At 55.4% G+C, this 15,413-nt stretch overlaps 3 protein-coding genes across 4 annotated transcripts; 1 reads left to right on the top strand and 2 right to left on the bottom strand.

Moving 5' to 3' along the window:
- Positions 1-652: 652 nt before the first annotated feature.
- Positions 653-2,065, top strand: PPIB (peptidylprolyl isomerase B). Its single transcript, XM_072345064.1, has 5 exons — positions 653-838; positions 972-1,085; positions 1,165-1,258; positions 1,424-1,608; positions 1,683-2,065. Exons 1-5 carry the CDS (start codon positions 683-685, stop codon positions 1,803-1,805), a joined length of 672 nt encoding a protein of 223 aa, XP_072201165.1. The 5' UTR covers positions 653-682; the 3' UTR covers positions 1,806-2,065.
- Positions 2,066-2,209: 144 nt separating this feature from the next.
- Positions 2,210-3,945, bottom strand: SNX22 (sorting nexin 22). Of its 2 annotated transcripts, none has more exons than XM_072345619.1 (6): positions 3,512-3,945; positions 3,154-3,237; positions 2,947-3,051; positions 2,823-2,876; positions 2,632-2,705; positions 2,210-2,537 (listed from the first exon to the last, which is right to left on the bottom strand). In XM_072345619.1, the coding sequence occupies exons 1-6, from the start codon at positions 3,824-3,826 to the stop codon at positions 2,258-2,260; spliced, it is 912 nt and encodes a 303-aa protein (XP_072201720.1). In that variant the 5' UTR covers positions 3,827-3,945; the 3' UTR covers positions 2,210-2,257. The 2 variants fall into 2 exon arrangements, with proteins under 2 accessions (XP_072201720.1, XP_072201721.1); XM_072345620.1 differs by having other exon boundaries at positions 2,241-2,537; positions 2,782-2,876.
- A 127-nt stretch (positions 3,946-4,072) lies between these two features.
- On the bottom strand, positions 4,073-14,669 carry SNX1 (sorting nexin 1). Its single transcript, XM_072345618.1, has 15 exons — positions 14,519-14,669; positions 13,461-13,563; positions 12,435-12,571; positions 11,200-11,266; positions 10,402-10,445; positions 9,336-9,477; positions 8,726-8,804; positions 7,920-7,995; positions 7,380-7,493; positions 7,143-7,236; positions 6,427-6,632; positions 5,271-5,414; positions 5,080-5,160; positions 4,722-4,793; positions 4,073-4,471 (listed from the first exon to the last, which is right to left on the bottom strand). Exons 1-15 carry the CDS (start codon positions 14,645-14,647, stop codon positions 4,421-4,423), a joined length of 1,539 nt encoding a protein of 512 aa, XP_072201719.1. The 5' UTR covers positions 14,648-14,669; the 3' UTR covers positions 4,073-4,420.
- Between the last annotated feature and the right edge of the window lie 744 nt (positions 14,670-15,413).

The raw sequence follows: 15,413 nt of genomic DNA, 5'->3' as shown, positions 1-15,413 counted from the left end.
GTATTTATAGGGAGCTTATAAGCAGGAGGGAGAGCGGCTTCGTACACAGTGTAATTAGTGACATGCGGGGAATGGCTTTAAACTCTTATAGGGGAGGTTTTATGAAGGAACTCTTCCTTCAGCGCTGTGAGGTGCTGTGCTGGCAGTGCTGGCAGTGCTGCACTGAGCCGCGGTGCCCCATCCCCGGAGCTGACAAGGACACGGTGGGCGCCGGGCAGGGCTGTGCGGCTGAGCGGGCCCTTCCGTCCCGCCGTGCAGGGGCTGTAAGGCTCCGTTCCCCGGCGGGCAGCAGGCCGCTCCCGCAGCGTTTCCTCCGGCAGCCGTTCCAGCTGTTCCCGGTGTCAGTCGCTGCTCGGAGCGCACGGATCGATCCCTCCCGTAACGCTGAGCCGGGCCCGGCCGCGAGGAGCGCCCGCCCAGCAGCGAGCAGCCCGCCCCGCCCCGCCCCGCCCCGCCCCGCCGCCATTGGCCGCTCATCCCCGAGCCCGCCCGCCCGCCTCGCGCCCGCCGCGCCCCGTGCCCGCTGCCGATTGGCTGCGCCTCCGCCGGGCGACGTGGCGGCCGCCCTACGGCTCCTCGGCCCCCCCCGCCGCCGTTGGTCGCGCCCGGGCGTCGCGCGCGGAGGGTCCGGGAGCGAACCAACTCTGCCGGGGGGGCGGGGGGGGGAGCGGGGAGGGGCCGGATGCAGGCGGCGCGGAGGGCGCTGCGGCCGGGCTGCGAGCGGCGGAGGATGAAGGCTTTGGTGGCGGCGGCGGCGCTGGGCGCGGCGCTCCTACTGCTGCTGCCCAACGCCTCGAGGGCCGACGAGCGCAAGAAGGGCCCCAAGGTCACGGCCAAGGTCGGTGGGGGCGGCCGGGGATCGGGCCGGGCCGAGCCGGGGCCTCGGTGACCGCGGGCGGGGGCGAGACGGGGCCCGTGCGAGCGGGTGGGCCCCGGCTGACGGCGTCCGCCATCCCGGCCCCATCCACAAGGTGTTCTTCGACCTCCGCGTGGGCGAGGAGGATGCGGGCCGCGTCGTCATCGGGCTGTTCGGAAAGACGGTGCCCAAAACGGTGGAGAACTTCGTGGCTTTGGCCACCGGGGAGGTGAGGGCCGGGCCGGGCCGGGTCGGGTCTCCGCGGGGTCCGCAGCTCTCCCTGCGGGTGACCGCCCGGCTCTCTGCAGAAAGGGTTCGGCTTCAAGGGCAGCAAGTTCCACCGCGTCATCAAGGACTTCATGATCCAGGGAGGGGACTTCACCCGCGGGGACGGTACCGGAGGTACGGCAGCACGCCGGGGCTCACAGCGCACAGCACGTGTCCCTCGTGGCCGCTGCCGCCCTGCGGTGCTCCCGTGGGCTCCGGTTCCCCCCCCCAGCGCCGGCCCTGATGTGTGCCCACAAATGCCGCGCAGCCCTTTTCCCTCCTCTTGCCTTTTCTCTTCAGGAAAGAGCATCTACGGCGACCGCTTCCCTGATGAGAACTTCAAGCTGAAGCATTACGGCCCCGGCTGGGTGAGCATGGCCAACGCCGGCAAGGACACCAACGGCTCCCAGTTCTTCATCACCACAGTGAAGACGCCGTGGCTGGATGGGAAGCACGTGGTGTTTGGCAAAGTGCTGGAGGGCATGGTAAGGGGGTGGGAGATGAAGCAGGGAGCTGCACGCAGCTGCCGTCGTCCCTCTGACGCCGCTGCTTTCCCCAGGACGTGGTGAGGAAGGTGGAGAACACCAAGACGGACAGTCGGGACAAACCCCTGAAGGACGTCACCATTGCCGACTGCGGCACCATTGAGGTGGAGAAGCCCTTTGCCATCGCCAAGGAGTGACCTGTCCCAGCAGGCTGGTGCTGCAGGGGGCCCTGTGCTGCGGAGACCGGCCTCCGTGGGCTGCAGGCTGCCCTTCTGCCCCGTGTGCATTCCCCAGTGTCCCCAGTGGCATCCCTGTGGCAGAGCACAGGCAACCGCTAAGGTCCCATCCCCAGCCCCTGCCACCTCCCTGGGGACAAGACAGGGCCCTGCTCTGTTGTCCAACACTTCTTTTGTAAGAAGCACATGCACCAATAAATGTGACCAATGTGTTTTTTATAGACTTGCCTCTGTTCTGCTCTCTTGAAGGGTCAGCCCCCCTACCCCTGTCTCAGATCAGCCCCCACGCTAGCCCTACATTTACTTGGCAGAAACACAGAGCCAGCTCCAGGCAGCACAGCCATGGTGCTTTATTGCTCCAAAGCCCAAACACCAGGGGGGGTTTCCAGTGAGGGTTCAGCCTCCAGGGACTCCTACAGCAATGTGCCATTGCAGGGCAGCAGCTGGCAGAGCTCCAGCTCTCCAAACCAAGGCACCTGGTATTGGAGAATGCCGCTGCAACTGCCAGCAGGGCTTCGCCCACCTCCTGAGGAAGGTTTTACAGACAGGATCCTTGGTGTAACACCACTGCTGTAGGTGATGGGGGAAGCTGGGCTCCTGAGCCCCCCCAAGGCACAGCTGTGCAGGGGAAGTAATGCCGTGGGGTATAGAGGCCCTGCAGCACCCCACTCAGCACGGCGTTGGGGAGTGCATCTGCAGGGAGAGGCACAAGTGCAGCTTTGTGAATGCCAGCAGCATGGAGAGCAGGGAACAGGGGGACTGCAGGGCCACTCATCCCACTCCTTACCCGTGGCTGGTGGCTGCACGTAGGGATCGGTGCAGAAGCCAAGGACGGGCCGCTGGGAGGGTGAGTGGCTGACACTACGGCAGGAGAGGGATGTCAGCACCCAGCAGCCCCTGCTCTGCTCCCAACCCCTGGGGAACCCTGCAGACTCACAGCAGGTTGCAGCCCTTGGGCTCCTGCTGGCAGCGTCGCACCTTCAGGAAGTCCAGCACATCCTGGGGTAGCTCCTCATTGTGGCACAGGATGCCCTGGGGTGGGGACACAGCGGTGTGGGCACCCCTGGGGTGCAGGTACCGCTGCCAGCCCTCCGGGTCTCACCTGGATGTAGAGCTCCAGGCCCTGCCGGCGCTGCTCCAGCACCTTGGGCACCCAGTTGGGGACGCGCCGTGGGGGGAAGTCGGGCACCTTGCAGTTCTTCTTGATCTAGGGCAGAGCGGGAGGTGTGGGCGCCCTGGCCACCACTGTGGGTCCCCAGGGAAGGTCCCTGGCTGCAGACCCCTTGCCCCACTGGCCCCGGGTGCTCACCCGCTTGTGCAGTGCCTGGAACTCGCTGTAGCGCTTCGCCACCACGTGCCGCCGGCCATTGCACAGCACCTCCACCAGGAACACCTGCACCTCCTCATCCTCACTCTCACCCTCCCGGGGCAGGAGCCCCAAACTGCCCCATGGGGCACGTAGGATCCCCAGGGCAGGACAGGAGATGGGATTGCAGGGATCAGCCCCTCACCCCCAGGCCCCCTGGAGAAGGTGGGACCACCACGACCACCACACGGGGCAGAAAGGGGCCACTGTCCCCAGGAATAGGTTGGGTGCCCCAGGGACAGGCAGGGACCTCCACCACCACCCCAGGGCAGGCAGGAACCCCCCTCTCCACACCCCTCACCGTGTGTGCCTTCTCAGGGCCATGCGCCGTCACCTCTGGCTCCGCCGCAGGGATGGAGACTACGATCATTGCCCACCACTGCCGCCAGCAGCACAGGGCCACCCTGTCCCACTCTGGCTGCTGGGGGCGAGGAGAGCCTTGGTGCTCTGCAGCCCGAAGGTAGCACAGGGATAAGAGGAAAGGAAAGTGGGAAGTCAGCACAAGCGCGCTTTCCCTTTTTTTTTCTTGTCGCCTGTAAGACTCAGTATCAGTTTTGATCAGCGCTGCCACAGCCCCAGAGCGGCAGCCCCTGTTATCACAGGGACAGGGGAGCATCGCAGCCTCCTGCGGAGCAGCTCCAGCCCCGGGCTGAGCTCAGAGCCTAAAAACAGCAGCCAGGTCTTGGTGAGAGAGCCAGAGCTTAATCAACAGCCGGGACAGGTGGCTGGGCCATGCCAAGGCCACGGGTTCCCTGGTCACAACAAAGCTGGAGGCAGCACCACCTCCCTCACATCCCTGCAGCCTTTTCCCAGCAGCCCTGGTCCCTCCCTGCCCTCTCCCACAACATCACACGCCTGGCTGCCCTGATACAAGTTTTATTACATAGTTGTAATGGCACTGCAGCAGTAAGATAATCCTAAGAGCCTTAAAACCCAGCCTGAAAAATAAACATTTATAGCATCGCTAACCCCCTTTACTCTTCACCTACTCAGGGCTGGCTGGAAAGCAGGAAACTCCTTTCTCTTCAGTAAGAAAATATATGTTGCTAAATGAAAAATATACAGTTAGAAGAGTTACTGGCTTGTAAGCTGCTCATCTGGGAGTTAAACCTCTACCAGCGCTCAAGTGTTTAACTAGGGTTCATTCATGTGTAAAAGAGGTATAGTGTATAAAAAGGCAAAGTTCAGGTATGCTCTTGGCTTGGTCCAGTTAAGAAATGGCCTTGGCTTCAGGTAAGAATGCTTCCCAGTACTTCACCAGCTGTGGAGAGGAGGAGGAAAGAGTCAGGAGTAAGCACAGCTCAAGTGCGTGGTAAATGAGCTTTCAATTCAGCAGACTTGAGAGAGTTTTAGAGGGTGAGGAGGAGCTTCTGCTCCTTCCAACACACACAGCTCTGCCGAGGCATCCCCTGCGGTACAACGCTTAATGAGCAGCTTCCTCATTAGCAGGATTCACTGTGGGCTCAGGCTGAGCCCCGGGACGTGTAGGAGAGCTGGCAGTGGGCACTCACCTGCTGCTGAGAGCTCAGTAACGTCTCCAGGTACTTTGTCACATGGTTTCTGAAGTCCTTGGATTTCTCTTTCTGCAAGAGATGGTTGCAGCAATGAGCACAAAGCTGCAGCAATGAGCACAAAGCTGCAGCAACCACTAAACCTCCTCATGTCTTTGTGGGGAGGACAAAACAAGGGGTAGATCCCAATGATGGTTTGGAGGATCTCTGCAGACCTGAGCACTCTGAGCAGAACCCCCCCTGCCTTCAGCCCAAACCAGCTGCTCTGCAGAGCTGACGCCCCATTCAAACACTTCTGTATTTGTAAATGTTGCCATCTGCTGGGAGAACTGCGTGCTGGGGGCTGGGGCCGACCTACCTCAAACCGTATCACTTCCTTGCGGATCACAGCAGAAATCCGTTCAAAGTCCCTTTCATACTGTGTCACACGAGACTCCCACTGCAGAGAGAGGAAGTGTGCAGTTTCCAGGGCAGCTTTTTGCTCACTGTCTGAATGGTTTTGCAAATCTGACTGCTCAAACTCCAGGGACCACATGTGGCATGCCTCACCTCTGAGATCTCCTCCTTGGCCTGCTGCAGCTTGTCGGGCTTGTTGGCCCACAGCAGCCTGGCCTCCATCTCCCTCTTCTTCTGCAGCATGGTCTGGGCATCCTGCCACCGCTGCCAGGTCTTCATACGTTGGTCAAAAGCCCCCTGAAAGGAAGAAGCAAAGGCTGGGCTGGCACATTCCCAGACGTTCCTGGGGCTGCGCCCTCTGCCACCTCACTGACGGCCACGCTTGAGGTTACCTGAGGGTAACCATAGTGGCAGCACAGGCCAGAATATGGAGTGTCTTCCCTGCTGCTCTACCAAGGGAAAGGGCAGCTCTGAGGCCTCCCTCAGTACAGGGCTCAGTTTATTCCTTTCATCAAGAACAGCCAGTGCAAGGAAACACCTTTGCTAACCCCACTCTGCCTCTCCTGCAGAGAAGTGACCACAAGTCACAGCAAAGCACTCCAGCACCTACCAGACAGTATTTTAATGAGCCACCAGCCCAGGCAGGGAAGAGCCAGGTAGTGGGAAAGAGCTAGAAGAGCAGAAAGCAGCACGTGGTGGCCCTGCCAGAAGTACTGAGCAGCCAAGAGGCAGGCAAAGGCTGAGGCAACATTATAGCTCCTTCCAAGAACATGCCTACCTCCAGCACTACTGGTGGTCTTGGTCCTCTGCAGCACCCATTATATCTACCCATAGCAAGCACGATGCATTTTGGACCCCGTAGTCTCCAACTAGGGCAGGAACGAGTCAGCCTGCCAGACTGGGAGGTCACTTGGAACTTGCTTTCTGTTCAGCCTCCAGCAGAGAAGCCTGCATATCAGGCAGGCAGACTTCAAGACCCACTCTGCTCTACTTGCAATACAGATCACAGGTTACCAGCTTACAACTTGTGTAGCAGCTGCAGCCTTCTCCCCTGGAAGGCCTGAGGCCACCTATAAGCCATGAACTTGTCCCATATCCCCTCTGGAGAAGAGCACAGCCAGGTCTCACCTGCTCTGTGTTCCTGATCCAGCAGCAAGTTTGCTTTCCGCCTGGAAAGAGCAGAGATGCTACGCTCTCTGCTTGCACTCACAAAACCACCTTCCTCCTTGCACACCTAAGCTATGCTAAGACCAGGGGCTAGTTCCTCCCTAGAGGTTGGCTCTGAGGATTGCCCTAGAGGAGTGCTTACCCTTACAACTGCGAGGAGGCGGATGTAGTCTCCCAGGAGCTCGGCCAGGATGAAGAAGTCATTGTTAGCCTGTTCCTGGTGTAGCTGTTCAATCTTCTCTTCCACCTCAGCCAGCTGGGACAGCGCTCGGGACAGCGCCGTGTTGTCCTCAGAGCTCCCCAGCATGGCCAGACTCTTTGCAAACTGTGCTGTATTCAATGCGAGCTCTAGTGAATGGAATATAAGAGTCAGCTGTGGGCTCTGCCACACCAGGTGCTCCACAAAGAAAGCCCTGGCCTTCAGTTCAGCCCTGGGAGCTGATTTTTTTGTAGCTCCCAGAGATATCAGCTAGGAGAGCCAGTGCCAGAAGCTGGCAGCTTCTGTGGGACATGGGGAACCCCAGCCAGGAAGAGGGAAGCAGCAGTGGGAGGACAGGCACAAGTTTGCAGATATCAGCCAAAACATGCAAAGGGAAACATTCCTGCTCCCAGGCAGAGCACAGCGTGGTATTAGTAACAAGATCAGCTCTGGTCTGGTTCCTTAGAGCAGCTTTCACCCACCAGGCTCACATCCCAAGTCTGTACCACCAGACAGAAGCTGTGGCACTAGCATTTTTACTTCTGTCTCCCAGGCCAAAGAGGCCAAGAGTCTTATATCAAGAAAGCACCGCCATATCTTTTCACAAGGCTTAACTCCCACAGTCCAAACTACAGAGCAAGCAGAGCCAAACTCGTTACCTTTCCTGTGGTTCACTAGCGTTTCTACAACAGCATGCAGCTTCCGCAGCCGCTGCTCCTCACACTCCACCTCCTGCAGCTTCTCCTCAAACCACTGAAATGGACAGACCCAGAGTTACTTCCTACATTATCTGCACGGCTGCAGAACTGCCCATGCACACCCCCACGAAAAAAAATGTGAGGTGGTAGCAACATGCACCAAGGACAAGGACAGCCCAGAGACATCCAAATACTTACTATGTCTGATTCATTCATCTTAATGGTCATTTTACTGACAGCATCGGTTGCTTTGTTGAACATCTTCAGTATTCCTGCTCCACTCAGGGCCTGGGTGCCTACTGCTCTCGGCAGCTGCAGAGAAACAGAAAGGTTTGCTTTGCCAGGAGGTAAGAGTTGCTGTGAGAGTGGTATTAATAATACCACACAGCTTGGCACAGTCACTACTTCCATATCATTTGGGCACTGGGCTCCGGTTCCCCCCGTCACCTCCAGACAGCAGGCTACACTCTCATTATGGATTTCAGAATAAAGACAATCCCCACTCTCAACGTGTGCCCCCAAGAAAGCTTGGCCACAGCTTGTTACCAGCATACAGTGTGCTTAGATATGCACTGATGAACAGAAGAGGTCCTGTTCTCCTCATCAGTGGTTCAGAGCTCTTACAGGACCTTGCTGCTTATCACTGAGCTCTGAAGCACCATGCCCTCTTAATTTCTTGTACACAGCTTCCTTCTGTACCCCCAGGTACTCGCAGCCACCTCAGTCCACCCTACTGACCTCCTCCTTTTCCAAGAACTCCCTGACATCCGGGTCCTGCAACATGGTTGGATGGCTGACAACTCTCTGAAGGTACCTGAGGAGAAGAGCACACACTACTACTAGTTACCTCTGCTGAAGCCTGGCTCCAAGCCACGCTGGTGAGCTGCAGCACACACAGGTCAGCTGTGATACACTCATTTGCTCAGAAACAGCAGCCCCGAAGCTGAAGTCAGATCCAGCAAGATGTTCTCATCCTCCCACCAAGAGTCCTCCCCTCCCTGGGGACTCCAGTGAGACAAGTCTGCACCTGCACCAATATTCACTACACCAAGGTTACTTGATATAGTAACTGATGAAGATTCTGTCTTACATTCTTTCATGATGACACTTCAGAGGCTGAAGCTGGAGATTACTGGCATCCTGGTGCTAACTACAGCAGCCAACAGGGGTGGCAGAGCAAAGGCCACTGGTGGCTGTATAGTTAAAGGTGCCAGTTAAATAGAGAGCAAATTGTTTCTCACCTGATGTGCACTGTTTGTACCACTACTCAGTGTCCAGATTTTGGGGCTCCTGAGACAGATCAGTTTTCTCCCTGCCTTGTCAGAGTTCACACAGATTTGGTCAACAGACAGCAAGAATTTTTGAAGCAGAAGATAGTTTTATAGTCAGCTCTTGCAGTTGCAACTCTACAGTGGCCTCCAGGTTCCCTCTAAGCCTAGAAGCAGACTGCTTTTCTCACACAGGGAGAAGACTGCAGCCAGCCTGACCTTTCTGGGGTCCCTTGCTTGGTTCAGGAACGAGGGGATAGCTGTTGGGATCTGTACCTCTCTAGAGCAGCCCGTCTCTTTTCTAGGAACTCTGCAGAGGAGGAGTCTTCTTTCCCAACTTTCACTTTGGTCATTCCTAGCACAGAAGGTAGGTGCAATTAATGAGTGGCCTCAAACTGAATGCACGAGGTAGCGAGGTCTGTCACAAAACATACAGACTATCAGGGTGAGGAGAGAAATCTGACCTTGCAACAGAAGAGCTACTTGGAAAATTAACATCTGCTTGCACCTACATCTAGCAGAAATCTACATCCAGAAACAAGGCAATGCTATGCCAAGCGAGACTGGAATGGTTACAGGTCTGGACCCAAGTGAACAGAGCAATGACTGTGACATTGTGTCACAAAAGTGACAGTGCAGTGATTTCACGCTTCTCCAAGAGGATGCAGAGCCACTCAACAACAAGGCTTAAAGCCCAGGGCTCCAAGCAGGGAGCCAGCAGAGTTCAGTTGTGTCACAGAACTCAGATTATTTTATATACCTACTTACTTACTGCTCTGCAGCTTCCCTCTCAGCTTGGAGGTTGCAGACAGGCCCATCTTTCGGGCACAAGGCTCAAATCAGAAGGACCAGATCTAAAGCAGCGCTCTGCACCTCCACCACTCACCTATGAGACTCTTCTCTGGCGGTGGAGGCACGATAAACCCATTTTGGGCATGCTTCTCCGACAGTTTCTCATAGAGACCCAGAAAGTCACTGAACCTCCTTTTCACTGAGAACTGCTTGCTCCTGAACATTGGCATGCTCGTCTGAGGGAAGAGATGAGACTCAGGTCAAACTCACCCATGAAAGCCTGCCCATGCACGCACTATGTGCACTGTCACTTCTGGGGATGGAAACAGAACATCCTGAGCTCCGTGGGATTTGAGGAACACACCAGAATGAACAGAGCAAGCCTTGACCCAGGTTTTCAACAAATCTCCCAACAGCAATCCTTGGGCTGAGCAACAGCGTCAATACCAGTAAATAACAGAGCAGCTGTTACTGTGCCCACAAGCTGCCTGCTAAGCCCTGCCCATTGCCTAATCCCACCATCCCTGCTCCCCACAGAAACAAGGACCGCCGTCAGTTTACACATAAGCTGTTGATGGCCCCTGCAGCCTATTGATTTTGTCTGCAGAACAAAGCTGGCAGCTAACAACTCTCCCCAGTCCCTTCCACACACCCACAGCTTCGCACCGCAAGATGCAGTGCCTGCAGCCCAACAGCTGCTGGACGGACAGCTAGGGAAGGCTTTTCAGAGAGCACAGAGATGGACCCCAAAGCAGGGCAGCAGCAGAAAGCTTGATGTCTTGCGACTAGTCCCAGAGAACAGGTCCTGACAAGAGACTCGTTGGGAAGAGCTGCATGCAGGTGAGCTTAATATGAAACAAGTATCAGCACAGAACCATTAGCAACAGACTCAGCATCTGGGGCTCTCCCTAGCAGGTGATGTTCCTGCTGCTCATTCCAATGCTGAGCAGAGATATCAGCTGAAAAGGTCTTCTTCCAAATACATGCAAACATATTTCAGAGCTAGGCTCATCCTCTGATCTGTACGTTTGGATTATAACTCATGAAGCCACATAGATTCAGGCCTCCCACCTATTTAGGTCACCACTGGCTTGACATGAAAAGGAAAGGCCAGTCCAGCTGCCTTAGACTGGGGGAACAAAAAGATAACTTTGACATACCTGTGTTGATACTTTGTAAGCTACATATGCATTCATGCCATCCCCTGTGGAAAGCAAAACCAAAGCATTAGCACAAGATTGGCCTTTTGCACCATCACCTGGAGACTTTGGCGACTGCAAAGCACCAGGTTCCAGCAATCCCCTGACCTTTGTGTGCCTCAGTGACTGATCTGAGCCCTGAGTCTGCATGCAGACTCTCAGGCATCTTTCTGCAGAACCCTGGAGCCCTGCCCACCAGGCATTTCCCCAACCTGGCTGCTCAGCCCTCCTTTTCCTTCCCAAGGCAGCCAACGCCGACAATCAGGCACTTGTTATACTAACAGCACTGGGGCTAACTCCATGCATCTGCTCACCGTGTCACAATTCAGTGGCTGTGCAGCACATGAAGCAGTCTATTCAGAGGATGCAAGTCAGATGGCCCCTGGCTGCCTGTGGTTTGATTCTGGGATATCACAGCCAGCCTTTTCTCCAGCTAATACAGAAACCATTTGTCTGGGGAGAGGAGGGTTTACCTCATAGCTCAAGCAAAGGACATCTTCACAAGACAATGCCCCAGTGCACCTCTGATTAGAAGTCAGTGCACCCCTCAGCTCCAGAAGCCATGAGCTGGCTGGGATCAGATGGGTTCTCTCTGGACTGCCCTGTGGCTGGCTAAGTTGCTCTGATCCCCACTTCCAACAGAGAAAAAGCTTCTTGCTTCTCATTGCTCCACAGCTGACAGTGAAGGTGCCACAGCACAGGACAGTATCTCAGGTTAAGGCAGTTTCACCTCTCCCCTATCAGCCACACACAACTCACCGACTTTCTCCGGGTCACTCACTCCTACAGTCAGTTCAAATTTGTCCTCCTGTTCTTCTTCTTCCAGCTGTTTGAAGTAAACATGTAAGAACAGCAAATTAGAACTAGAAATCCAGACTCCCAAATACAAAGTCCCACATGCTACAGTGTGCTTGTCACACTGCCAAGGCATCTCTGGTATTTCAGTCTGGTCAAGACAGTGCTATGAAGTCCTTGGGCTCCACGTTCCAAGCATCCTGGATTGGATCTGTCTCTACAGCAATGCTATTCTGCACAGACTAATGCACAAACTGCTCTTCACTAAGGCAAAACTCTGCCAAGCCCAGCCTCAGCCCAGCTCTGTGCAAAATAGTTTCCTCTGAGCTCTTTTACACCGTAATTTCAATTCTCACCTGGAACAAGTGAAGATACTGAACCTATACAGGAGGCAAATGGATAGAGAACTGTGACAGCAACTGGCAGACCCAGCCTGAACCCTACTTTACCGAAGGTCAGAGGCAGCAAAAACACAGTACTGCTTCTGACAGGCCATCAAGGCTTCAGGCTTGCTTGAAAAGTATTACAGTTCCTCATTAGTAAGGTGAAGGTAAAGCACTCTACCCCACACACAGCCTCTTGTTTAAGAGCCTGAAGATAAGAACATCTCAGTTCACCAATCAGCTCAGTATCCTGCCCAGGTTCTACACTGCTTTGCTTGAGCCGGCTTGAAGCCAGCCTGAGACAATAACAGTACTGCAGAGTCCTTGTGAACTCAGGCTGCTGGGAGCAGAACAGGAGCTCTTTGCTTGTCACCAAAATAGTATTAATTTCTCAACAGGAAAAGGACACAGAATTAGGCCAAGCTCCGCCTAACTGGGCTTGGCAACCAGACCACAAGTTCCACTTAAGAAATCTGTGCTCCCAAGTCACCCAGGAGAATTTATAAAATCCACACAGGAGCAGTTCTTCCACCTGCGGCAAGAGAGGGAGCTAGAATTCTCCATCAGAGCTCGGGCCCTCAGGTCAGCCACTCACTCCCAGCACTAGAAGCACCATGTTCCTGCAAGAGCAAGGCTCACCTGAGCCCCACTCCAAGTCCCAGATTGACAGCCCGAGATAAAGCCAGGGCATCCAATGTGCCAATTACATTAATTATATCATTAGATGCAAGTTCCCATCTAAGTAAAAAGACAGGTTCCTGCCAATTACAGTCCCAAACCAGCAGGGCAAGTTGGAAAGCTGAGAGCAGTTCTCACCTCCTCATAGCTCTTTGGAGGGTTTCTAGAAGAAGAGCTTGCAGCTACTTCTAATGAGGGGGCAGGATTGGATGCTTTGGCCAGTTCCTTCTTCTGGTTGTTTTGCGTGCTGTCTAGAGACAACTCTACAGTGGCATCTGTCAAAAGAAGTTGGCAAGGGTCAGCCTCTCTACTTTGGGTTTCTAAAAATGTCAGCATTTTCAAAGAGGCTCACGGGACCAAGGCAGCAGCAACTGTCTTAATCAGCATTAAAGAAACACAGGGAGGACATCTGTATGCACTGGGACTAGCACAACTTCATACAGCTTCACTGCAGTAAGGGCATTTGATCAACTCAGATGAATATTTTGTTAATCAAAACTTATTCTAGAGAGGCAGACAGGAGTTCCTTGCTGTGTGCTAGCAGCAGCTGCACACTACACAAAGCTACAGACAAACTGGATTTTAACACTGCACGTAGACTGGCTCCTTCCCAGGACACTCATCCACCAGAGGAAGTCAAAGCTTCCACCTGTTACCAGATATCTCCAGAACTGATTTTCACATGCCTCTGTCAGAGGTCTCACACTCAGCCAAGGAATGGGATTGCTGGGTAAGGTCCAACCTTCCACGCTTCCCCCACAGAGGAGTGTTGAGTTCCCTGCTCCTGGGGAACAGCCACATCTCAGCTAGACACACTTCCTCTACCTGCACAGAGGAAGGAAAACTTAGAGAACAAAGGCCTTTCAAGTGTGGAAGGACACACTACCTTGTAGTTTAATAAAAGCCCATTTTCAGGCCTCTTCAGCTTCCAGGCAGTTAATCTTGCTGCGTGATTAAGTGAGAGACCTGGAGGAGGCTACTGGACCTTCCCAAACACACCACAAGTACTCAGTGCTCCCAGAGCACAACATAAGCTTGAGAGATAAGGAGTTATGATAGTGCAGAACACACAGCCTAATCACAAGCAAATCATGGCTAGAACGCAGATGACTCCAAGCTTAGAGTTCAGGAAGCACCAGTAATTGCTCAGAGATGCAGACTCACCTGCAAATAGGTCCTGATCATCTTGCTCTACACGAACCCCGTTCTCTTTGGAGCTGCTATTCACAGGAGGAAGCAATTCCCTTTTTGGTGCTAAGGGTTTGCTCTATAAAACAATCAAAAGAGCACAAACACAGTCATTAATGCTGAGGGGGTCCAGACACTGCCATGCAGGGCCACCACTACAAACCCAGCATGCACAGTGGCCAGAGGCTGCTTTCCTTCCAGCACCCTTCGCAATCCCAGTTGAGTACACAGATTGCAACAGCTCTCAACGCCGCTGGGAGACCCAGCCCTTCTGTCTGCAAACTGGCAGCAGCAGCACCACTCAGGCCATGCGAGCAGCACCAGGGAGCCCCCAGTGAGCATGCCAACCCCTTGTAAAAGCCAGTATTTTGCTGCTGCTGGTGCAGACTTGTGGCAATTTGCTTTTCAAATGACACCCAGTCCTCCGTCTCACAGCCAAGCAAACAGGAGCGCTGTGTGTGGGGTCACTCAAACCCTCTGCTCCCGTACAGGAGGCGTGGGTAAGCTCCCCAGGCGGGTAAGAAGTTCTCTGCAGACAAGCTAAAGTGGGTACCAAAGTCTCCTTGATGAGCCTTAAATACTGAAGAGGGCTGTCTGCCCTTGGGTTCTCAGTCTGCCTTAGTTTCTAAGAACACAGAAGTACTATACCCTGCTCTCTGCTTCCTATCTCCACTCTGAAGGAGAGCTGCAGCCCATAGCAGCGCTCAGCACGTCAGGCACACCAACTACCAGAGCCACTGTCAGTCCCCAGGCCCCCAGCCCGACACTCGGCCGGACCGTGCGCTGACAGCTCCATCCGCACAGCTGCGCGAGGAGCGTTCCGCTATACCGGTAACGTTATTACCACAGCTGCTGACAGGCACATGAAGCTGAGATGCTTTAGCCGAGCAGCGCCGCGTTCTGCTCGGGGAGGCACGATTCGCACCGAGGCCTGCGGGGCCCCGCGACTCAGCGGGACACAAACAGCCCTCAGAGCGGAGCGAAGCAGGCCCGGGAAACCCACCGCGCCCCGGTGCCTCTCCCTCCCCACTCACGGTGCCGGCGAAGATGTCCTCCCCCTCCGTGTCGCTGTCGGCGGCGTCGGCGGAGGACGGTGGGAAGGGCGGCGGCAAGTGCGGCCCCGGGGAGGGGGAGCGGGAACCGCCGGCACCACCCGACGCCATCTCCCCGCCGCCGCTTCCGCCCGCGACGAGCGAGACCGGAAGTCGCCGCTACTTAAAGCGCGAGGGCGGAGCTCGGGGGAGAGCGGAGCCTCGCCATTGGACAGAGCCGGCCGTCGGCCAGCTCGGAGAGCCAATGAGCGGCGCCAGGAGGCACGCGGGGCACAGGAACGTGCGTGCTGCTGTTGCCGTCCCGCAGCCCGGTGCCTCCGCTGGGACACCGACAAGGACGGCAGAGGGGCTCCAGGAGCTCTGCCTGCCCCAAGGGCGGTCCTCGGGGGAGCCTCAAGAGAACCTCAAGAGGTTCAAACAAAGCCAAGTGCAAGGTGTGCACCAGGGTCACGGAACCCTTGCAGCCAGCACAAACTGTGAGTGTAAGGATGGAGCACAGCCCTGCCAAAAAGGCCTTGGGGTGCTGGGGATGGCAGCAGGCAGTGAGCCAGCACTGCGCCCACACAGGCCAGAAAGTCTGCAATTCTATGGTCTCCCTCCATAGGATTAGGAGGAATCCCGCTGTGCAGCTAGAAGTCAGGGGTTAGATATCTTGGTGGCGGCTGCCTAAGAGGTACCCCTCAGTCCTAAAGGCAGACACGGGGATAAGCTTGTGGCAGTCGTGGTCACATTAAAATAACAGAAGGATGATGCTGTAACTCAAGGCATTCCATCATGGCACCTCCAAGCCTTCAGCCTAAGACTTCAGCAGAAAGAGGGACTTCATCCTCAGCCATGTGTTTAGACTCTCTTGCTGTGCACACACCGATACCCCCAC

The sequence above is a fragment of the Excalfactoria chinensis genome, chromosome 10 (assembly GCF_039878825.1).
Source record: "Excalfactoria chinensis isolate bCotChi1 chromosome 10, bCotChi1.hap2, whole genome shotgun sequence".
Lineage (NCBI taxonomy): Eukaryota > Metazoa > Chordata > Aves > Galliformes > Phasianidae > Excalfactoria > Excalfactoria chinensis.
Note: the sequence above shows the minus strand (reverse complement) of the source record. Positions and strands in the feature narration are given on the sequence as shown.